Below are 24,878 nucleotides of genomic sequence, written 5' to 3'. Positions count from 1 at the left end.
GCTTTTCTTGATACTGTTGTCTATAAATAGTTTAAAGGATATCTCATGTCTTAAATTTTTTAAAGAATATATCCTTCTAAACTTTAAAAACTAAACACATTCTAAATAAGTATAGTTAAATGCATATATTTTAAATAATTATATTTAGATAATTTGTCAAAGTTATTTAAAATAATATTTATGTATTAAGAGAAAGTAAGTTCTTTTTTAATTTTAAGTTATTTAATTTTAAAAATTTTAAGTATAAAACGGTAACTTTTTTTGTTGTTGTTCAGTTACTAAGTCTGTGCCCAACTCTTTGCAACCCCATGGGCTGTATCCCGCCAGGCTTCTCTGTCCTCCACTGTCTCCCAAGTTTGCTCAAATTCATATCTTTTGAGTCGGTAATGCTATCAAACCATCTCATCCTCTGCTGCCCTCTTCTCCTTTTGTCTTCAATCTTTCCCAGCATCGGCATCTTTTCCAGTGAGTTGGCTCTTCACATCAGGTGGCCAAAGTATTGGAGCTTCAGCTTCAGCATCAGTCCTTCCAATGAATATTCAGGGTTGATTTCCTTTTACTTTCTCTTAATACATCTTTCTAAGTCAAAATATAGAGGTCTATATAATTTTTTTATGACTGCATAATTTCCCATAATATTTTAGAACTACTACTTTATTATTTTTAAAACCAATTCTTTGTTAATGGTCATTTAAATTGCCTCAGTATTTCCATTTTATAGGTTATACTGAGATGAACATCCTTATACAGATGTCATTGCGTGTGTAATAATATATGATTAGTTTCCTTTGGAAAATTTTCTAGAAACATGATTTCTGGAGTCTACTAAAGCCTATATATTAATACATGTCTAACACTTTGGATATAAATTACCAGAGAGCTCTGTAAACACGTTCCACCAGTTCATACTCTAGCCTATAGGCTTTGTCCATACCCTGGTCAATATCAACTGTTATTTTCCTTCAACAACAGCAAAATTTTAAGATATTCATGTGAAAAAAAGAGTTACGATTATATACACAAAGTACACAACGAAATGAACTTTGAGCACAACGAAATGAACTTTGAGCAAAACGAAACATTCAGAGGAAAGGAGTGCTGACTCCAGAAGCTGTCATGTGAAAACTAGATGAAGGACTTTTGAATACTTGGCCTGAAGAGAAGAATATTAGAGATTTTTGAAAACAGATCCATTGACCACAGCTCTAATTTTGAAAAAGCATTGAGTGTTCTGTCTTTTCATAAAGCTGAGATAATTGAAAAAGGTGGGTTTTGTTTATTTTGAGAAGCATAGTATAACTGTCCAAAGATGAGATGGGCTGCTCCATGAAGAGGTGTGATTCCTGTCATTCGTCAGACAGTGGCCTGAAGAAGGTGTTTTTGAGGTCATTTCTGCGTTGATTGGAGATAGCACTGCTGCTGCTAAGTCACTTCAGTTGTGTCCGACTCTGTGTGACCCCATAGACGGCAGCCTACAAGCCTCCCCTGTCCCTGGGATTCTCCAGGCAAGAACACTGGAGTGGGTTGCCATTTCCTTCTCCAATGCATGAAAGTGAAAAATGAAAGTGAAGTCGCTCAGTCGTGTCCGACTCTTCGTGACCCCATGGACTGCAGCCTACCAGGCTCCTCCGTCCATGGGACTTTCCAGGCAAGAGTACTGGAGTGGGGTGCCATCGCCTTCTCCGGGAGATAGCACTAGATGAGGTCTAAGTTTTAGTTTCAGTTAATCCAATGGAAGCCTTGCCAGTGGTTTCTAAGTGTGATACTATTTCAGTTCCCAGACTAAGTTCTTGGTAATTTTTTTCTAATTACAGCTTATTTTCTTAATTATAATTTTTATTAGTCCTTTTTATGAAATATATAGCATGTATACAGAGTGTGTGTAAAATGTGCAATATAGTGGATAATTGCAAAACAAAACAGACACTCATACAACCACCACCAAAGTCAAGGAGGAATATTACCTCCAAAAGCCCTGCATGTGCCCCCCTCCACCCATTTGTAGCTCACTTTCTTGTCTAAGGGACTAGTTTTGGGTTTTAATTTAGTATTACAGTGATGACCCTTGCCTGTCTGTGGTCATTGGCTGATCAACTGACTCCAGACTTTTTTTTTCCTCTGTATGAATGTTATCACTCCTTCCCATCTTAATGGTTTTCTTATGTTGCCTACTACACAGATTGGTCCTTTCTGTAACACTCACCAAATGACCTAAACCATTCGGGTTATTTAAGGTGTGACAGTAATTCAGTATATCTGTTCGTGGAAAACTAAAGAAAAAACAAATATAACTTACTTTCGCATCTAATTTTCAAAATAAGTGTTTAGTCTTCTAAAATAGGAATTACTATTGTTTCTTTCTTTCTTTTTTTTAAAATAGGTTATCAGAAGATTGAGAGAAAGAGGAGAACCAATCAGACTATTTGGAGAAACAGATTATGATGCTTTTCAACGTTTAAGAAAAATAGAGATCCTCACACCAGAAGTTAACAAGGTAAGAAGAACAAAGCTAGAATATCATTGTACCACATCGCTGAGAATACTACAGACTTTGACAGACTTCAAATAATTGCCTTATTATAAGGAAAAAGGGAAAAATGAAGTTGCCAGATTATTGCTGCTGAATGTAAATTTTCTTTTAAAAGGCACACATCTTGAGCATGCGGTTCAGTGCATTTTGAAAATGCTTGCAAGTGTGTGGCCAGTACCCTTACGAAGATATAGAGTATTTTCATCATACACACAGGAAAACTCCCCAGCACCCCTCCTTGGCCAGTCCCTGGATTCTTCCTCCTCCATTCCTGGGCAACCACCATTTTAAATTCTGTTGCTGTCGATGAACTTTACTTGTGTTAGTGTTTCACTTGGGTGGAGTCACACAGGATATGTCTGGCTTCCTTTGCTCAGTGTAAGATTTTGAGGATTCATCCATGTTATTGTGGATGTTGGTAACTTGTTCCTTTTCATTGCTGATGATATTCAGTAATATGAATATATCACAATATGTTTCTAGCCTTGAGCTGTTATGAGTAAAACTGCTGTGAACATTCTTACACAAATATTTTTTGGTTCTATGTTGTTTCTCCTAGGTTAAATACATTTTTATCTCTCTGGAAGTGGAATTGCTGAATAGTAACAGTATATGTATGCTCAACTTTTTAAGAAATGCCGGGTATTGCCAGTGTTGTCTCATTAGTGTTTGTTATTGTTAGTCTTTTAAATTGTAACCATTCTCTTGTTTGTGTGGTAGTATCTCATGTGGTTCTAGTCACAATTCCCTGACAACTAAAGATTATGAGCATTTTTTTATAGACTTACTAGCCACATCTTTCTCTATGCAGTGTTCATGTTTTAGTTGGGTTGTCTTTTTATTTTTGAATTATAGGAGTTCTTTATGTATAACCTGGATTCTTCATTAGATATACGAATTCATGTTTTGTATCTGTTTTTTCCTAAGCTTTACCTGTTTTCTTAACGGTGTCTTTTCATGGGCAAGACTTTTGAATTTTGACGAAGTTCACTTTATAATTACTGCTTGTGGTATTTTGCTTAAGAAAATGTTTGCCTACCCTAAGATCTTAAAGAGATGGTATTTTCTTCTGAAACTTTAATAGTTTCAGCGTTACTTTTAGAACTCTGATCTTGTTTTATGGCTCAGCTTATAATCCATCTTGGTGAATATTCCATGGGCTCTTGAAAAGAGTATGCTTTATGCTTTTGAAATGTCAATTACAGTGGTGTTTAGATCTTTTGTGGCCTTATTTACTTATTTACTTGCTCTTTCAGTTACTGAGAGAGACAGACGTGGTTATATGTAGTTGTATAACAAACCACCCCAAAACTTACATCGTAAAACAATTCATTATCATAAAATCTTTCTCAGTCATTTGTGATGGTAACAAACCACCCTGAAACCTTGTATCCTAAGATAGTTTATCATTCTCCATCACATTCTGTGGTTTGATTGGGTTAAGCTGGGTAGTGTTTTGGTTGAGGTCTCCCCTGTGATAAAGTCACATGAGGGTTGCGGCTGAGGTCACCTGAAGGCTCCCTAGTCTGGCCTTCTTACTAGCTAGGCATGCTGCCTTAAAGGTGCAGCTTTGTTGTAGCAGAAGTCAGCATTTCCTGCCCTTTTAAAGCTAGTATCCCATTGTATGTATGGACACCATTTTGTTAATCCATGCATCCTTGTTGGACAGGCAGGTTGCTTCTACCTTTTGGTCTATTGTGAATAATGCTGCTATGGACACAGGTATAAAAATATCTGTTCAAGTTCCTTGCTTTCTCTTCTTTTACATAATATTCCTAGAAGTGAAATTGCTGAATTGTATGGTGATTCTATGTTTAACTTCTTTTTAAAAACATAAATGAATTTAAAACATTTTCTTCATTTATATTATTAATGTCCACAGCAATTTGTTTTTATTTTCAGTCCTATCTAAAGTTTCCTTACCTAAATCCTTGGAAAGAGCTAAGTGGTTTTGTAATGCCTCATTTCACCAGTATTTGTTCCTCTTCTATATCCCAAGTCACTTTCCTTGTCAAAAGAGTCTAAAATGCTAATGTGCACCATTTAGTTTTTGGTACCTGATTTAATTTTTCTGCTACTCATGTCTCATTACTTGAGAAATTTTCTAGCTTTTAATATTAACTTACTACAACCTGCTGTATTCTGATCTTATTCAATATTAGAATTTATTTGTACTTTTAAAAGTTGAGTTATAATTGACATATAACATATTTCAGGTGTACAGCATAATGACTTGATATTTGTATATATTGCAAAATGATCACCACAGTAAATCTAATATTCATCACTGTATGTAGTTACAAAAATTTTTTTCTTGTGATGAAGACTTTTTTAAAGATCTACTCTCTGAGTAACTTTGAAATGTGCAGTGCAGTATTTTCAGTCACCATGCTGTACATTATTCCATGTGACTTATTTATTTTGTAACCGGAACTAAAAGTTAATAACTTAAGTTTGAACACATTCTGAAGCTCAACACTTTTCCTCCTCTGCCTCCACATTTTTTTCTGATAACACATTTTGCATCGTTTTGTATTGTGTAGCCCTTAACTAATTACTGCACTTACAGTTATTTTTACTACTTTTGTCTTTTAATCTTCATACTAGCCTTATAAGTGATTAATTTACCACCTGTACCATACATGTACTTTTATCACTGGGATTTATGCTTTCATATGTTTTCTTGCCAGCTGAAAGAAGTCCCTTTAACATTTCTTAACAAGGATAGTTTAGTGGTTAGGAACTCTCTTATCTTTTGCTTGTCTGAAAACTTGATTGCTCCTTCAATTCTGAATGATAACTTTGCTGGGTAGCGTGTTCTTGGAAGTTTTTTCTTTTAGCACTTCAAATATATTGTGCTACTCCCTCCTGGCCTGCAAAGTTTCTCCTAAAAAATATCTTGATAGTCTTATTGGGAGGTGGTTCCTTATACAAAGCAAATTGTTTTTCTCCTGCTGCTTTTAAGATTCTTTCCTTTCTGTAACTTAAAAAAAAAGTGGAATGTAATTGATTTACAGTATTGTGTTAACTTCAGGTAGACAGCATACGGATTAAGTATTTTTGGCATATTATATGCCATTATAGGTTATTACACAATAATGGGTATAATTCTCCATGCTATACAACATCCTTCTTGCTTCTCTATTTTAAATGTAGTTTGTGTATCCGGTACCCCTAATTTGTCACTCTCCCCTTTCTTTTTCTCATTGTTAACCACAAGTTTGTTTTCTGTATCTGTGAGTCTCTGTTTTGCATATACAGTCATTTGTATTATTTTTTAGATTCCACGTAAGTGGTATCATACAGTGTTTGTCTTTCTCAGTCTGACTTATTTCACAAGACATAATACTCTCAGATCCATCCATGTGTTACAAGTGCCAGAATTCCATTCTTTATTATGGCTGAGTAATATTCCTGTGTTTTTGTGTGTGTGAGAGACATACATACATGTTCTTAATCCAGTTGTCTGTGGGGCACTTGGTCTGCTTCCATGTCTTGGTTATTATAACTAGTGCTGCTATGAACTTTGGGGTGCATGTATCTTTTCATATTTTTGTTTTTTTCTGGATGCATATGCAGGAGTGGAATTGCTGTGTCATGGTGGTTCTATTTTAAGTTTTTTAGAAACTATTTTTCAGTAGTGGCTTTATCAGTTTTCATTCCGACCACTAGTGTACAAGGGTTCCCTTTACTCTGTATCCTCTTCAGCATTTGTTGTTTGTAGGCTTTTTAGAGATGGCTGTTCTGACTTGTGTGAGGTGATACCTCATTGTGGTTTTGATTTGCATTTCTCTTGTAATTAGTGGTCCATCTAGTCAAAGCTATGGCTATGGTGTTTCCAGTAGTCATGTATGGATGTGAGAGTTGGACTATAAAGAAAGCTGAGCCAAAGAATTGATGCTTTTGAACTGTGGTGATGGAGAAGACTCTTGAGAATCCCTTGGATTGCAAGGAGATCCAACCAGTCAATCCTAAAGGAAATCAGTCCTGAATATTCATTGTAAGGAGTGATGCTGAAGCTGAAACTCCAATACTTTGGCCACTTGATGCGAAGAACTGATTTATTTGAAAAGACCCTGATGCTGGGACATATTGAAGGTAGGAGGAGAAGGGGACAACAGAGGATGAGATGGTTGGATGGCATCACCAACTGGATGGACATGAGTTTGAGCAAGCTGTGGGAGTTGGTGATGGACAGGGAAGCCTGGCGTGCTGCAGTTCATGGGGTCGCAAAGAATTGGACATGACTGAGCGACTGAACTGAATAATTAGTAATGTAGAACATCTTTTCACGTGCCTGTTAGCCATATGGATGTCTTCTCTGAGAAATGTCTTTTCGGATCTTCTGACCATTTTTGGCTTGGGTTGTTTTTTGATATTGAGTTGTATGAGCTGTTTGTATATTTTGGATATTAATCCCTTGAGGGTCACATCATTTGTAAATATTTTCTCCAATTCAGTAGGTTGTTGTTTCATTTTGCTGATGGTTTCTTTGCTTTGCAAAAGCTTTTAAGTTTAATCAGGTTCCATTTGTTTGGTTTTGCTTTTATTTCTTTTTCCTTAGGAGACTGATTAAAGAAAATACTGCTAAGATTTATGTTAGAGCGCTCTGCCTGTGTTCTCTTGTAGGAACTGTCTTTAACTTTTGACATTTTAACTGTGTTGTGCCTTGATGTAGGTATGTTTAACTTTTTCAGATATTGCCCTAACATTTTCCACAGCAGCTGTACTACTTTACATTTCCAGCAGTGCACAATGGGTCTGGTTCTCCATATCCTAGCCACGTTGTTATTTTCTGTTTTCTGGTGATAATATCCATCCTGATGGTTGTAAAGTGGTATCTCTGTGGTTTGGTTTGCATTTCCCCAGTGATTAGTGAAGTTGAGCATCTTTTCATTTACTTATTGGCCATTGTATATTGTCTATTCAAGTCTTTTGCTTATTTTAAATCAGATTTTCTGTTGTAGTTAACTCTAAGAGTTACAGTTTTATAGTTTTAACCCTTACATTTAAGTCTTTGATCCATTTAGAGTTAATTTTTATATGTGGTATATGATAAGGGTCTATCCTTAAGGCTTCCATTTTAATCAAATGATCACAAACTAGAAGTGAAGAAAATGTGGAGTTTACTGGTTTGTTAGAAACATAGTGAAGTCTAGGACGTGGTTGAGACTCTGGCTTTATACTGTTGATATTGCCAAATGTTGTGGAAGTTGAAAGCAGTTGGAGTTGTTAGAAGTTTTCAGTGAACCAGGAAAATGGGTGGAGCACCTGGTCACTTTCTCTAGGCCTCATTAGAAAATTACAGCATTTATGCAGATTCTTAATTGGATTTGTCGCTCATATTTTTTATTTTTCTGTCAGACTAGCTATTATAATGTTATATATTCTTTTAAATTTGAATATGTTCGTAAGAATTGACTTTGAATGGACAGTAGTGATAGCTGTATAATTAATTGAAATATTGTTTGAGTTTCCTTGTGGAGAAAAAAATGAATTATATTCATTATCAGAAAAAAAATCAGAAGTGAAACATCAGTGAAATTTCATACTAGGTGTAACTTTTTACCTTTCCTCAGGGATTGAGGAATGATCTGAAAGCAGCTTTGGATAAGATTGATCAGCAGTACCTCAATGAACTTGTGGGTGGCCAAGAGCCTGGAGAGGAAGACACCCAGAATGATTTGAAAGTTCACGAAGAAAACACCACAATTGAAGAATTAGAGGTGATCCCTCCACCACCTTCCTCACTCCCCCACCCCACCTTTCATTCCCTGGAGCTGATGGTTGAGCTCATTAGACTGTTCAGTTCTCACAGCACCCTGGCTTCTTTGGTCATTACAAAGGCCCTTCTATTTCATGACTGTTGTTTATTCACTCCCTTTTTTCTCATTTTCTACACACATTCCCCTCCTTCCTGCCTTCAGAAGTATTCATTCTGATATGTTCGATGTGTACATCCTTTTATTTATTGATGGTCTTGTAAAACCAGTAATGTTTTGTATGCATGTGCTTCGGTATACATAAATGATACTTTACTGTGAAATTCTTCATTCTGTTTTTTATTTTCAAGTTCCAACCTTGATATTCTATGTCATCTAAACTTTTGATTTTAATTGTTACATAGTATTTTATACAGTGTTAAACCTTTGATTTTAATTGTTACATAGTATTTTATACAGTGTGACTTTCAGTGCCTTTTAATAATAGCACGTAATAATTGTGCATGCAATAATAAGCATGCAGTAATCTTCTTCCTGTTACCACAAACAGTTTTGTGACAGACAGTCTTGTACATAACCCCTCTGGACCAGAAACAAGATTGCTTCTTAACTTGTCTGAATACTGCCAGGTTGCTCTTTGGAATGGGTGTACCAGTCTTTACTCCACCATCAGCAGTATATCCATACATCCCTGCCAACATTTGGCAATATCTTGCTTGCTTATTTTTGCCAGTGTATTGAATGTGGAGTGATATATGTAATATTACTTGAAATAATTTTAAATTATCTGTCTAGCATGAGCAAAAATAATGACTTAAATTTCTTGATAATTGTAAAGTCATTTTTCTGTTACCTTTCATTCCTTGCTCTTAACCCATGTTGACTGCTGTAAGTGAGATTGTAGTTGAGGTTATTGTTTGTTTTTTTGAGATTTTCCTCCCTTTTATTTATCTTTTAATATATATTTATTTTTAATTGATTGACTGCTTTACAATATTGGTTTGATTTCTGCCATACATCAACATGAATTAGGCTTAGGTGTACATATGTGAGGTGGTTATTTTATTTGTACTCCCACCCCCTGAATTTTACTGAAATAATAATTTAACTGAAATAAAACTGGTGAGCAAACCAGTTCTGGGCATTTTAAACAACTTTGGAGATAGTTGCATACTATGCAATTTATCCTTTTAATGTGTACAATTCGGTGGTTTTTAGTATATTCACAAGTTCCAACAACAGTCTAATTTTAGAGCATTTTTATTCCCCTAGAGAGAAACCTCACATTTATTAGCAGTCACTCCCATTAATCTTTAGATTCATAAAAGATAACATGCTGTCTAAATTTAAATGGCAAATTGACATTTTTAACCTATCTAGAAATTGTGTCAGGCTTTAAATCAAAATTGGACCATACATGTAATATAATAAAGGGCCATGTTTGGACTGATGTTAATAGCATATATATTCAGCTGTTGCTCCTGACTAACAAACAGAAACCTTCCTTCTTTTCAGGCTCTGGGAGAGTCTTTAGGAAAAGGTGATGATCATAAAGACATGGACATCATTACCAAATTCCTTAAGGTATGTACTTTTTGGCTAGGAAAGGAAGATGTTTTCTTTAGATAAGAATTGATCTTACTTTTTTTTTTTTTTTTTCGGTCTTACAGTTCTGAATTGTTTAAGAGTTCGACTGGAAAGGGAAACTCTCATTAAACATTTCTGCATGTGTAGTGTTTATAATGTTGGTATGTGTTTGGGTATAGAGGTTAAGCAAAATGTATATTTACTTTCTTCATGGCACTTGTAAAGCTGACTTATTACTGTAAACACACAGAAAAGAATCATAGCAATAGAATGAACAAGAAGTTTTAAGGATTAAAAGATTTTTTTAAACATCCTGGGAAAGAGTGTAATAAGGAGAGGGTTCCAGAAGCTTCTCTGAGAGATGACATAAGGAAAAAGTGGCAAGACATTGGCAGTGAAAAAAGCAAACACTTGGGTAACCTTTCACAGAATTATCAGTAGCTCATTCTATCTTTCTTCCCAGCTTTTCTCTCTTCAGTGGTTTAGGTAGAGTATGTGCAAACCCCAGATTCCTTTTAACATTTCTTCATGAATTATCAATATTTATATTCAGACCAAGAGATTTAAATGCAAGAAATGCTTTTACTTGTATTTATAGTTTAAATGCAACATAATCGGTCATCAAGATTCTTAACCCACTGAGGATTTTGCATGGACTTAGCTAGGGCATGGGATCTAGTATGGACTAGAATTTCCTCTGAGTGACGGCCTCTCCCAATAGCACATGCATACATAACACCACTCAGGGAATATGGCCTCCTCAGCCCACTGTTTAGCTGCCTCCAGAAAGGATGCTCTTTGTGTAGTTAAATTCAAGGAGCACCTGGGTAGTTTTCTAGGGTGGGATGGGGGCTGGTTATAGTTTCTTGTATTTTCGTTCCTTTTTTCCTTCCTTCTTTGGTCAAGTGTTTTAGAGGGAATTTTTAGTTGAATTGTGGTCTCTACTGCAAAAGTACAAAGTCCAAATATAGCATCATCATCCTTGGAAAATTGATTAAATATCACAGCACATGGCATTATGGCTGATAAGTCTAGGCAGGTTGAATTTTATGTAATAGAAATAAATACAAATAAAAGTTTATTTCTATCAAACAGTTACCTGTGAAACTTCTTCCTATTTCATCCCAGGAACTTGGGGCGCAGAGTTTCTGGCCTGAAAAAGGAACTTTTTCGTATTTCAGCCCGGGGTTCTTTTTAGGGGAGAAATGGATCACACTTGAGCTAGGAATATGTGTAGAATAGGGAGGTTTGTGACTTGCCAAAAGCACTGCTTTAAAACATCTATGAGTTACTAAGCAGAAACAGTTCATTAAAACATCAGCGACTAATATTAATCAGTTAAGACATTTACTCTAAGGATGAATGTGTACCGTTTTGTGCATCAGAGAACTTTTGTGCTTATGAAACCACTGGGTGGCATTGTAGTCTAAATTTACCCTTTCTTTCCACAGTTTCTTCTTGGTGTTTGGGCTAAAGAGCTGAATGCCAGAGAGGATTATGTGAAGCGCAGTGTGCAGGGTAAACTGAACAGTGCTACTCAGAAACAGACTGAGTCCTATCTCAGACCCCTTTTCAGAAAGCTACGGAAGAGGGTGAGGTTTCTCAAAAAATGCTTTCATTAACTGATTTTTTTAAAATAGAATATATAAAGTTAGGATAAATGTGATCTATATTGATCTATAACTACATATTGAGCTTCCATAATTATTTTTTTTCCTTTTCCAGAATCTTCCTGCTGATATTAAAGAATCCATAACAGATATTATTAAATTCATGTTGCAGAGGGAATACGTGAAGGTACATTACCATGCTGTGCATCGAAATTATATTCATGAGTGTATCTAGACTGTGTGCGTAATACGTTCATCTCATGTGGGGGTATTTTAATAGCAGATTTAAGAATAAATGTGAAATAAATTTTAAAAACTAAGCATTTTATAATTTATTGTCAGCTTTATTGTTAGATATGAATAAATATTGTTAGGTGTGAATAAATAAAAAAATTTTCAGACCACATTTTATATTTTAATCATTTTGAAGGAAGGTATAAAGATTCTGCAGAGCACAAATTGGATATAGACAGTGTTCATTTCATGAATGGGACTGAATTTCTAAGTTTATAGATGGTTGATTATGGCTTGGAACAAATTTTCCCATAGAAGCAATGTTATTAGATCAGTTTCTCAGACCAGCTGTAAAAGCCTTCTTAATCTATAATATAGCTGAACTATTGAACTAATGATACCATGGAACTTAACCACTTTTATGCTGGTTTCTCTAAGAAAATGTTCCTGGTCAGGCTGCCAGAATTCCTTGCTCCCTTTTCAGTGCTGCAGCATAGCAGAGCCTAGTAAGGGAGGACTCTTCCCCTTGCTGCAGTGTTTTTATTCCTGAATGGACTTGGGGAGGAGGTGGCTGAGGAGAGAAATCTGGTGTTCACGTGCTCTCAGGGCAGAGTTTAGAAAGGTGGGTGCAAGGCTCTCAGTTGGTGATGAACAGGAAGAGAAGGGCCTCCTGTACTGCTAGCAGCATTGGAAGTATGCCAGTGCTCGTGGGCCGTCAGCCAAGTCTGAGGAGGGAGGCTCCCATGGGCTGTGCCTTCCAAGAGAGAAGGAGGAGGGGAGGACTTCCGGGCAGCACCTCCAGTGACAGTTCCAGAGCGGTAGACAGGCTCTACCAGGAAAGCGGGGAAGCCGTTGCTTATTCCTGTGCTCTGAGTGTCTGTCCTTAGCTCGGTGATCCTGGGTGACTGGAGGGCTCCCTGATGAACTACTCCCTCTGCATGGGGGCCAGTTCATTAGTCAAAGAAACTGTTTTATGAGTGTCAGCTTTAATTTTGGGTAGTTCTGTGAGTTGCCTGTTGCTTATGAAGGGTGATCCCGTTGAGATGGATGGATAAGGTCACCATCACTGCAGAGAGAATTCAGGTCACTTGTCTGCTCGAGACCGTGGCTTCTCCTTGGTACTTTTCTCATTCTCATATATTATGTGAGAAGCTGGTGAATGTTTATTTTATATACAGTACAGACAGAACTAAAACTTTAATATTTGGACAGTTTTCTTTGAATATTGGGGGAGACCAAATATTGGAAATTTTATCAGTTAATATCCAGTGATTTCTCACGCACAAGAATCAGTGATAAAAAATGTGTATGCCCTTCTAAAATTCTACATTATCAGTCTCATGGGTGTTTGATTTTTAAAATTAAAATCTCTTTGAGTCCTGGCTGTATAAGCCTCTCTGACACCATTGGGTCTTCTCGAATTTACTTGCTTTCTGTTTTGTATTTTTCCTTCTTTCCCTCCATGAGTAGCCACACTTGGTTTAGAAAAAGCCATTTGTCTTTGTTGCTTTCTGTCTTCTCATTTTGTAGCCTTAAATTTTTTTAAAATATAACTTTATTTATTTATTCATTGGCTGTGCTGGGTCTTCATTGCTGTGCAGACTTTCTCTAGTTGCAGTGAGCAGGGGCTACTCTCTAGGTGTGGTGTGCAGGCTTCTCATTGTGGTGGCTTCTCTTCTTGCTGAGCATGGGCTCTAGGGCACGTGGGCTTCGGTAATTGCAGTTCCCAGGCTCTAGAGTACAGGCTCAGTAGTTGTGGTGCATGGGCTTAGTTGCTCCACGGCATGTGGGCTCTTCTTGGACCAGGGATCGAACCTGTGTCTCCTGCATTGGGAGGTGGATTCTTTACCACTGAGCCACCAGGGAAACTGTAGCTTTTATTTTTAAGATTCTTGGCAGGTGGGAGGTTTCGGGGGGCCAAAGTGAAACGATCTCATCCTTGAGCTATTCAAGGGCCAGTTTTTAATCTGTTTATACATCTGCTTTGGGACCAATGTGATGGTCCCAGCACACAGAGCCCATGCTACTTTCAGAGGCCCACACTGCTGTGTGGGGAGAGGATGTAGCTTCAGGTGGGATTATGAAAAACTAGTTACCCTCTGTCTTCCCTGTGACCACCTATGGAGAAGACCGGGTCTAACAGAGACTCAGACTGGAGTCTCTATCAGTGCATCAGATTACCTACCTAGTACTTCCAGATCTGAGCTGCATTAATATTTAATGCCTGAAGGCTGCAAAGAATGTTTGTCTTTTTACTCACTGGGTTAGTTAGCGTTGGTTTGTGTTTTTCCACAGACATTTGTGGTTGTGGGCAAGCAATCAGTCACCCCTGTTTTAATTTCTTTTGTTTGAATAATGGGAATAGTAATATTTTCAACATGCCTAAGAGATGGATGAAAATTACATCATGTAGGGCTGTGAAATACTTTAAATGAAAAATTTGGACCAACAGAATATTTCTGCCTTTCTGATCTCTACTTAAACTTTCTCTTTAGGCTAACGATGCCTATCTTCAGATGGCCATTGGAAACGCCCCTTGGCCCATTGGTGTTACTATGGTTGGCATCCATGCCAGAACTGGCAGGGAAAAGATTTTTTCCAAGCACGTTGCACATGTTTTAAACGATGAGACACAGCGGAAATATATTCAGGTAAGTAGTTTGGAGGGCAAAGTGCTTTGGAGGTTAACATTCCCCACTTCTCAAACTAAGTTTTGCGAGAAGGAGAATTGCAGCAGTAGGATATAGCATGACAGGGTGCAAGTCCACGCTTTGTATAAGTAGTCTTGTATTTAAGACACCTTCACTCAGCTGTAAAACAGAAAGCTTTTACGTGTCATAGATGATGTAAGACAGAGTCAAGTGTTGTGCTTTAATTACCTTAGTAGTGAAATAAAACTATTACTGTTTGCTTTGGGAATTTACTGAAGAATGATGAATTTACAGAGTATTTTGCAATAAGTCACAATTTTGTTATTTTCAAGGTAAGTTTAACATATAGACTAAAAAGGTACAAATAGTCAAAATTTGGCTAGTAGTATTTTTTAAATAATTTATAACAACACTTCTCTACACAAATAGATTTAAAGTATTCATAGTTTATTTTCTTAAAGTTATTGAGCTTCACATAAACCTGATAATACTGCTGTTGGATTAAACTTTTGTTTTTAGTGGGGGAGAAAACCTCAGTTATAACCTAGTTTTTGCCAAGTTATCAACGATCCCAGGTTGTGTCTGTATAATGACTTTTGCTGGATGTTAACGCTAAAGCTTGAAGATGAAACTCAAAGTTTATTTAAAGTATAAGATTCACTTAAAATGCATAACATGTTTTCAGAATTTGTGCTGGACAACAGTCGCTATCATATTCATGCATTACCATTTTATTTCATTTCACTTCCAAGTGCTAAAGGTTATTTTGCCTGTCATGCTTTGTGGCTTATTCATATGTATTAACATTTTAAAATATGATTTCAACTTGACCCCCTAATGGGAACTGCAGAATTTTAGAGTTCAAATATAGTTGTGGAAATCAAAGACATTTCCATTTTTTAAATAACCACCATTGACTGTATTGAAGGCAAAAAGCTTTTAGTTGGGGGGAAAAGTGGCTTGGCTTTAACAATGGAATATTGTTTCCAGTGATTAAATTTACTGATTGTCTTCAGTTATACCATGGCCAAGGCTATAGTGTGTATAAAAGTTCATTTTGTGTGTGTGTGTATGTGTGTGGTGCACACTCAGTCTTGTCTGACTCTTTTTTGCAACCCAATGGACTGTAGCCCACCAGGCTCCTCTGTCCATGGAGTTTTCCAGGCAAGAATACTGGAGTGGGTTGCCATTTCCTCCTGCAGGGGGTTTTCCTGACCCAGGGATTGAATCTGAGTCTCCTGCAGTGGCAGGCAGATTCTTTTCCACTGAGCCACCTGGGAAGCCCTGTCTTAAAGACAGCATGCCTTTTTTAAACAGTGGTTTGATTACCATCTTATAAACGTTTTTCCTTTTTTAAAATATGCTTAGTATTTTAAAGATTTCTGGTTTATTTTGGAATAGTATTTATTATTATAGCTATACAATGACCTATCCTCCCTCCATTGTTCTTCATTTTTGTAAAAAAAAATTATTTTATTTTTGGCTGTGCTGGGTCTTGCTGTGCTTGTGGAGAGCAGGGGCTGCTCTCTGGCTGTGATGTGTGGGGTTCTCATTGTGGTGGCTTCTCTTGTGAGCTTGGACTCTAGGCACACGGGCCCTAGGGCACAGGCTCCATAGTTGTGGCGCATGGGCTTAGTTGCTCTGCAGCATGTGGAATCTTTCTGGATCAGGGATTGAGCCTGTGTCTCCTGCTTTGGCAGGCGGATTTACTACCTCTGAATCACCAGGGAAACCCCAATGTTCTTTCTTGTTAACTTTTCTCCTTCCATTCCTTTTTCCCCAAGGTGATTAGGGAATATTGGTGAACATACTATATCTGAACTGTAGGAAGGTGTTTGACCTAAACATAATAATATTCTTGTGTACAGATGTAAATATGATAAGACAGCCAGGTGGACTCAGCTTGTTGAGTGAGAGAAGCCATGAGGACTGAGTAACGAATCCATGCCTGTCTGGGTGGATGCTGGTGATATGCCACGGGGTTCTTAGTGACCTCAGCACTCTCCTGTTCAACAGTTTTCATGACCAACTTGGATGACTCTACCAAGAGGTATATTTATCAGATTTACAGACAGTAAGAAACAGAAGGGATAGGCTGTACGTTCAGATGGAGAAGAAATTTGCATTCTGGAAGTTCTTGAAAGACTGAAGAAAAAAACTGATTCTAAAAAATCAGTACTTATCTTATTCTAAAAGATTATGACCATAAAGAAATTTGAACTATCAGTTGCTTGAGCAGTTTGAGCAGCGTATATCTGGACGAATTAGGGAATTTGGTGGACTGTAAGTACAATAACAGTAGTGTAGTATGGCTACTGGCAGGTCTAATGAGAGCTTATGCTACATTGTTAGAGAGACATAATAATTTAATTTAGTGTACGTTCCACAAGGCAGGAGCATAGCTCACTGATGGGTCCTCAGAGTCTAGAAACAGTGCTCGTGGTGGGTGCTCAATTAAGATTTGCCCATTGAATGAATGCTCAGAGGCAAGAGAGGTGAAAGTCTGGCTTTTAGTCTAGTCCTTGAGAAAGCAGACTCTTGTTGGGGGTCTGGATAACTATTGATAAAGAGAGAACTTTGTGGTGGAAGAGGGGTTAAGTTTGTCCTATACAGTTAAGGCCCTGGTGACTCAATGGTAAAGATTCCACCTGCCAATGCAGGAAATGCTGGTTTGATCCGTGGGTCAGGAAGACCTGCTGGAGGAGGAAATGGCAACCCACTCCAGTATTCTTTCCTGGAGAATTCCATGGACAGAGGAGCCTGGGTCCTTGTGATCGCCAAGAGTCGGACATGACTTAGCGACTAGACAGCAGCAGCAAGGTATAGGAAGGAAGACACATTTTTAATCAGTTTAAGGAAAAGATTCTTCCTTTTTTAATCTTTTTGTCTTGAAACAATGGTAAACTGGTAAGAGGTTGCAAAAATAATGCAAAGAAACTTTTTAACAGGCAGACTTGCCCCCGAATAGGAGTAGGGCTGCTTTAGAAGATACAGGGGAGATCCCTACCACTTGATATTTGAAAGAATCTGCTTAACTATTACCCTTTTCTGGTCCTTCGATACCGCTCTGCTGTTTTCCCTAGAGGCCTTTGCTTAAACCTGAGGTTGCAAATTGACACTCACAGGATAGGTAACGAGTGAGCGGAGGAGTGTTAAGAAACCCCTGACCCTTGATCTGGCTTGTCTTTTCCTACTTTTCATGTAGACAGAGAAGCAGTATTTCATTTTCCTGTCAACTCTGATGAGAAAGGGGGACAGGCGATGAACAATGTTGTTAGTTCCATTGTACTCCAATATAAAATAAAAATTTTAAACCGTGGCAGTGCAAGCACAGCATGAAGGGTCAGCTGCATCTTAGCCTTAGCATCACTGGCGTCACCTCAGCTCACTGTTACTTTGTAGGAATATCTTTCTAATGTCGCTCCATCTTCCTTTATTTTTTAGTGAGATGCCAGAATCGTTAATTTTTTTAAAAAGCATATGCTTCTATTTTTAAAATATTGGCAATAACAAAAACAAAAAATTAGCAGTTTGTGAGGCCAAATTAAGTGCTAGTTTTTGATCTATCTTAAACCCATGGTGCAGCTCAAGGCAAAATGCTGCCACCCCACGTTAGCATTTTATGAAATTCTTACAATTAACTGAGTGATTTACTAAGCTGTCTTTTGAATCTCTCTCCTCTTATTTTGGTATTCAGGTGAGACTAATGTGAATTATTCCTACAAAGGGATGGTTTAAATATATGATTTGAAGTTGAAGTCAGGGAGTGACCCACTTTTTCTTAAAGAGTCAGGTAGTAAATACTTCAGGCTTTGCACTTCATAGGTTTCTGCTACAACTCTCCAACCCTGCAGCTGTGTGAAAGCAGCCAGCGGCCGTGTTCCAGTGAAATTCCGTGTATAAAAGGGATGAGCAGCCTGTGGGCTGTAGTTTGTTGACCCCGTAGTAAATGTGTAAACCCAAACCTTTTCTCGTTAAGATATTTGCTGAGGAGGTAATTGTGAAAGTCATTTAATAGGGTATTTTCTTTCTAAATTTAGATATAGTAAACCTTTGTAAGTAGTGAAGCATGTAAAGTGTACTGATCTTAACTGTACAGCTCAGTGATTCTTCATGTACGTGTGATTTTGTATCAAGATGTAAAACAAGGTCTAGATAACAGGAAGTTTCTAGCAGCATCCCTGAAGTTTCCCTCATTCCTTTTCTGAGCCTAAGCCCTCCTCCCATCAGAAATAACCATTATTTTGTTATGTGTCATTATTGGTTAATATTGCCAGGTCTTGGGCATCACTTAAATGAAATCTTGCAATGTATAGAAGAATTACTTTTTGCATAGAAATACTGGTAAGAAATAACTGTTTTCTGAAATACTGTGAAACCAATTCAAGGGGATCTTTACTGGGGCTTCCCTGGTGGCTTAGCTGGTAAAGAATTTGCCTACAATGTGGGATACCTGGGTTCGATCCCTCGGTTGGGAAGATCCCTTGAAGAAGGGAAGGGCTACCCACTCCAGTAGTTTGGCCTGGAAACAATTCAAGGGGCTCTTTACTATAAAATGATTTCATCTTTGGGTTTTATGCAAATCTCTGTAGAATTTAAACTGTAAAAATTGTTTGAAGTGTTCTCTTTCTCACAAAAATTAAACACACCACAGGGAGGGTTTTCTCACCATGCAGATCAAAGAGAAGTTGGATAGCATATTAGTTAACTGCAAATCTCGGGTGAGATGGAACTGTTGGTAGGAACTTCAAGGACTTTGGTTGGTCTGCCAAATGCAGATGTAACCTTTGGCCCAGATTTGGGTAAAGCTTCTCCACAGATTACAGAAAGTTCTTCATTAGTTAGTCTTGATAATTCAGTCATTTCCAGACATCTCTTGAAAAGGTTCATGTTGTGACGGTTGTTTACTTGTTGGTAGAGAAGAGGAGGACAAAAAGCTGAAATTGACCTCACGTGATGATTTGCCCTCCAGATCCAGTCCATCCTTCTTTACCTGATCTTGTACCTTGTGCCCTGGAAACCTGGCTTTTATGAACAACAGTGACAGGCTCCCTTGCCCTCTGAGTTCTGAATGGGGTGGGCTGTGAGAGAGATGGGAAGGCATTTTATAGGCAGGAGAGGAATGAGTTTGGGGTGTTTATTTTCCTGGCTTCCTCTTGTGGAGTCACTGCACCCCTCCGCAAGGTCTGGCCATCTCTGTCTACGTTGAGTCACCACTTTCCTCCCTGACATCCTTGAAAACAGGCTGGCTGTGGCTTCGGGGTATTGCCGGCTTGGCGATGCTGTATTGTATCTTGTTGGTCCCGGTCTTACCCAGACCTTTGTAAAATCCTTGGAACTACTATGGTCATATTACCCAACTTGAGTGTGTGCTTCCTTTTCCTGTGGATACCCTTCCTAACTCATGTAGATTAACTGCTCTGTGTGCTGTGTTTCAACACACATTTCTTTGGGAATTAGAAGATTAAGGAGTAATATTCATTCCAAATAATTTTTCTCAAGTCTTCACTATTCCAAAAGGCAAAATGTTCTTTAATACTCTTCTCCGGCAAGTTGTGTTCAGTAACCTCAAGTTTGTAAATTCCCTGGTGAAAACATCATTCCAGCATTTTATGTCAGATATTTATATCTGCATTTCAGTTTGGCATATTTCATTTGGACTTTGCTTAATTTGTTTTTGTGAAACATTTGTAAATTTATAACATGTTTGTGTATTGCTGAAAATGGTATAACAGAAACATTCATTACTGCAGTGAGCAATCACAGCTTGATCGATGTGCTGGATACACAATATCATCGTTAGTTGGTAAACACTCTCTATGCATCAGATTCTATGTCACACATTTGTGGGTCAAGTGGCCTTATCCTATCTTCAGGTATTCTTGGGTCTGAAAAAGCATTTCTTAAAGGCAAGTTACTTTGGTAACAGTTTACACATTTAATAACTTCCTGGCATATTAAAACAAAATTTTAGAGAAAAATACTGCTTAGCATTTCTCTTTCATCTATATTATCTTAAAAAAAATTTTTTTTTAATTTATTTTATTTTTGGCTGTGCTGGGTATTCATTGCTGCACAGGTTTTTCTCTAGTTGTGGTGAGTGGGGGGGCTACTCTTCGTTGGGATGCACAAGCTTCTCTGTTGTAGTGGCTTCTCCAGTTGCCGAGCATGGGTTCTAGGTGTACAGGCTTCAGTAGTTGCAGCACGTGGGCCCAGTTGTTGTGGCTCCCAGGCTCAGGAGCACAGGCTCGGTAGTTGTGGTGCATGCGCTTATTAGTTGTTCCACTGCATGTGGGATCTTCCCAGACCAGGTATTGAACTTGTGTCTTCTGCATTGGCAGGTGAATTCTCTATCACTGGGCCAGCAGGAAAGCCCTACATTACCTTTTAATATAGAACACTGAGGGTTGGTGCCATGATGCTTTTTAGCTGGCAGCTGAACAGACATTGTGCTTGGTATATTAACTTATATTTCTCAATCACATGCATGAGAAAAAAAAAGAAAAGATCATCTTGCACTGTGAAGTCCTTGTAGGTCAGATAAATAAAATCTTTCCTCAAATTGGTCTTCCGCCATACATTTTTACCTACTTTCATTAAGTAGGTGAGTGCTGTTTTCAAACTGTAATTATCACTTGAAGTCCCTCAGTCGTGTCCAACTCTTTGCGACCCCATGGACTATGGCCTAACAGGCTCCTCTGTCCATGGGATTTTCCAGGCAATAGTACTGGAGTGGATTGCCATTTCCTTCTCCAGGGGATCTTCCCAACCCAGGGATCGAACCTGGGTCTCCCACATTGTAGACAGACGCTTTACCGTTTGAGCCACCAGGGAGGTCCTTTCATTTGATACTACTTTCTATGAAATGATAAACCTTTGAATTTGTAATTCTGTTCATTTATGTGACAAACATTCAGACAGGTAAAAATGGGAGCAGCTCTGTTTCTTACTGTAAACTCGAGAAGAAGATGAAGTTAGTCCCAAACTGAGTTTTCTTTAATTTCCACTATGTCCTGCAGAACCTGAGCAATTGAATACATTTGGCAGTTGCACTGGGACTCTTCATTGGAAGCAGCATGAGATTGCTTTTGTCCCAAGCAGCTTGATCCAGATCAGAAATTGAAAAGTCTGGAATGAGTAATTTAGAGCCACTCAATTTTAATCATAGACACTTGTGTGAAAAGAATTCCTGTGGATACTTTTTGAAGGATTGGCCTTGGTATATACATGGCTATGAATGTTGAAAGTGTAGACATTTTTATTAAGTACACACTTTTAGAAAATCACACTTTGGGTTAAAGGTGTATTCTATCGAAGTTAGGATTAATTTTTAACTATCTCATGTTAATTCATTCCTTTATTAGAACATACGGCAGTTCATTTAGTTCAGTTCAGTTGCTCAGTCATGTCCAACTTTTTGTGACCCCATGGACTGCAGCATGCTAGGCTTCCCTGTTCATCACCAACTCTCAGAGCTTGCTCAAACTCACGTCCAGTAAGTCAGTGATGCCATCCAACCATCTCATCCTCTGTCGTCCCCTTCTGCTCCTGCCTTCAATCTTTCCCAGCACCAGGGTCTTTTCCAATAGGTCAGTTCTTTGCATCAGGTGGCCAGAATATTGGAGTTTCAGCTTCAGCATCAGTCCTTCCAGTGAATATTCAGGACTGATTTCCTTTAGGATGGACTGGTTGGATCTCCTTGCTGTGCAAGGGACTTTCAAGAGTCTTCTCCAACACCACAGTTCAAAAGCATCAATTCTTCAGTGCTCAGCTTTCTTTATAGTTCAACTCGCACATCCATCCATGACTACTGGAAAAACCATAGCTTTGACTATATGGACTTTGTCGGTAAAGTAATGTCTCTGCTTTTTAATACACTGTGTAGGTTTGTCATAGCTTTTTGTCCAAGGAGCAAGCGTCTTCTAATTTCATGGCTGCAGTCACCATCTGCAGTGATTTTGGAGCCCACCAAAATAAAATTCTTTCAGTGTCCTATCTTTTTGTCTTTTTATACTGTTCATGTGGTTCTCAAGGCAAGAATACTGAAGTGGTTTGCTGTTTCCTTCCCCAGTGGACCACATTCTGTCAGACCTGAATGACTGTTCACTGAAAATGAACTCTGAAAGATGTTCACTGAAAGCAGAACTCCCCAGGTCAGTAGGTGCCCAATATGTTACTAGAGATCAGTGGAGAAATAACTCCAGAAAAAATGAAGGGATGGAGCCAAAGCAAAAACAACACCCAGTTGTGGATGTGACTGGTGATCAAAGCAAGGTCCATTGTTGTAAAGAGCAATATTGCATAGGAACCTGGAATGTTAGGCCCATGAATTGAGGCAAATTGGAAGTGGTCAAATGGGATGGCAAGAGTGAACGTCAACATTCTAGGAATCAGCGAACTAAAATGGACTGGAATGGGTGAATTTAACTCAGATGACCATTATATCTACTACTGTGGGCAAGAATCCCTTAGAAGAAATGGGGTAGCCATCATAGTCAACAAAAGAGTCTGAAGTGCAGTACTTGGATACAATCTCAAAAATGACAGAATGATCTCTGTTCGTTTCCAAGGTAAACCATTCAATATCACGGTAATCCAAGTCTATGCCCTGACCAGTAATGCTGAAGAAGCTGAAGTTGAATGGTTCTATGAAGACCTACAAGACCTTTTAGAGCTAACACCCCAAAAAGATGTCCTTTTCATTATAGGGGACTGGAATGCAAAAGTAGGAATTCAAGAAACACCTGGAGTAACAGGGAAATTTAGCCTTGGACTACAGAATGAAACAGGGTAAAGGCTAATAGAGTTTTGCCAAGAGAATGCACTGGACATAGTAAACACCTTCTTCCAACAACACAAGAGAAGACTCTATATATGGACATCACCAGATGGCTAACACCAAAATCAGATTGATTTTATTCTTTGCAGCCAAAGATCGAGAAGCTCTATACAGTCGAAAAAAACAAGACCAGGAGATGACTGTGGCTCAGATCATGAACTCCTTATTGCCAAATTCAGACTTAAATTGAAGAAAGTGGGGAAAACCACTAGACCATTCAGGTATGACCTAAATCAAATCCCGTATGATTATACAGTGGAAGTGAGAAACAGATTTAAGGGACTAGATCTGATAGACAGAGTGCCTGATGAACTATGGACGGAGGTTCGTGACACTGTACAGGAGACAGGGATCTAGACCATCCCCAAGAAAAAGAAATGCAAAAAGGCAAAATGGCTCTCTGAGGAAGCCTTACAAATAGCTGTGAAAAGAAGAAAAGCAAAAAACAAAGGAGAAAAGGAAAGATATACCCATTTGAATGCAAAGTTCCAAAGAATAGCAAGGAGAGATAAGAAAGCCTTCCTCCGCGATCAATTCAAAGAAATAGAGGGAAACAATAGAATGGGAAAGACTAGAGATCTCTTCAAGAAAATTAGAGATACCAAGGGAACATTTCATGCAAAGATGGGCTCAATAAAGGACAGAACTGGTATGGACCTAATAGAAGCAGAAGATATTAAGAAGAGGTGGCAAGAATACACAGAAGAACTGTACAAAAAAGATCTTCACGACCCAGATAATCACGATGGTGTGATCGCTCACCTAGAGCCAGAAATCCAGGAATGTGAAGTCAAGTGGGCCTTAGGAAGCATCTACAAACGAAGCTAGTGGAGGTGATGGAATTCCAGTTGAGCTCTTTCAAATCCTGAAAGATGATGCTGTGAAAGTGCTGCACTCAATATGCCAGCAAATTTGGAAAACTGAGCAGTAGCCACAGGACTGAAAAAGGTCAGTTTTCATTCCAATCCCAAAGAAAGGCAATGCCAAAGAAAGTTTAAAGTACTGCACAATTGCACTCATCTCACGTGCTAGTAAAGTAATGCTCAAAATTCTCCAAGCCAGGCTTCAGCAATACGTGAACTGTAAACTTCCTAATGTTCAAGCTGGTTTTAGAAAATGCAGAGGAACCAGAGATCAAATTGCCAACATCCTCTGGATCATGGAAAAAGCAAGAGAGTTCCAGTAAAACATCTGTTTCTGCTTTATTGTCTATGCCAAAGCCTTTGACTGCATGGATCACACTAAACTATGTAAAATTCTGAAAGAGATGTGAATACCAGACCACCTGACCTACCTCTTGAGAAACCTGTATGCAGGACAGGAAGCACAGTTAGAACTGGACATGTAAAGCTCAACGTTCGGAAAACTAAGATCATGACATTTGGTCCCATCACTTCATGGCAAATATGGCTGACTTTTATTTTTTGGGCTCCAAAATCACTGCAGATGGTGATTGCAACCATGAAATTAAAAGATGCTTACTCCTTGGAAGGAAAGTTATGACCAACCTAGCCTAGCAGCATATTAAAAAGCAGAGACATTACTTTGTCAACAAATGTCTGTCTAGTCAAGGCTATGGTTTTTCCAGTAGTCATGTATGGATGTGAGAGTTAGACTATAAAGAAAGCTGAGTGCAAAAGAATTGATGCTTTTGAACTGTGGTGTTGGAGAAGACTCTTGAGAGTCCCCTGGACTGCAAGGAGA

The 24,878-nt window shown here is 38.2% G+C and overlaps 1 protein-coding gene across 16 annotated transcripts in view; it reads left to right on the top strand.

Annotated features, from left to right (window-relative positions):
• PRPF18 (pre-mRNA processing factor 18) overlaps positions 1-24,878 on the top strand; it is an 80,461-nt gene that overhangs the window by 21,707 nt on the left and 33,876 nt on the right. For 15 of the 16 annotated variants that reach the window (XM_044928119.2, XM_044928118.2, XM_044928128.2 and 12 more), the window contains 6 exons: positions 2,381-2,494; positions 8,110-8,256; positions 9,769-9,837; positions 11,292-11,432; positions 11,566-11,637; positions 14,180-14,335. In XM_044928119.2, the coding sequence (XP_044784054.1) occupies positions 2,381-2,494; positions 8,110-8,256; positions 9,769-9,837; positions 11,292-11,432; positions 11,566-11,637; positions 14,180-14,335 (699 nt within the window). Of the gene's footprint in view, positions 1-2,380; positions 2,495-8,109; positions 8,257-9,768; positions 9,838-11,291; positions 11,433-11,565; positions 11,691-14,179; positions 14,336-24,878 lie in introns of those variants that run through there. The other variant, XM_025264641.3, reaches the window with a different exon arrangement.

The sequence above is a fragment of the Bubalus bubalis genome, chromosome 14 (genome assembly GCF_019923935.1).
Source record: "Bubalus bubalis isolate 160015118507 breed Murrah chromosome 14, NDDB_SH_1, whole genome shotgun sequence".
NCBI classification, from domain to species: domain Eukaryota; kingdom Metazoa; phylum Chordata; class Mammalia; order Artiodactyla; family Bovidae; genus Bubalus; species Bubalus bubalis.
This window is presented reverse-complemented; position numbering and strand designations above follow the sequence as displayed.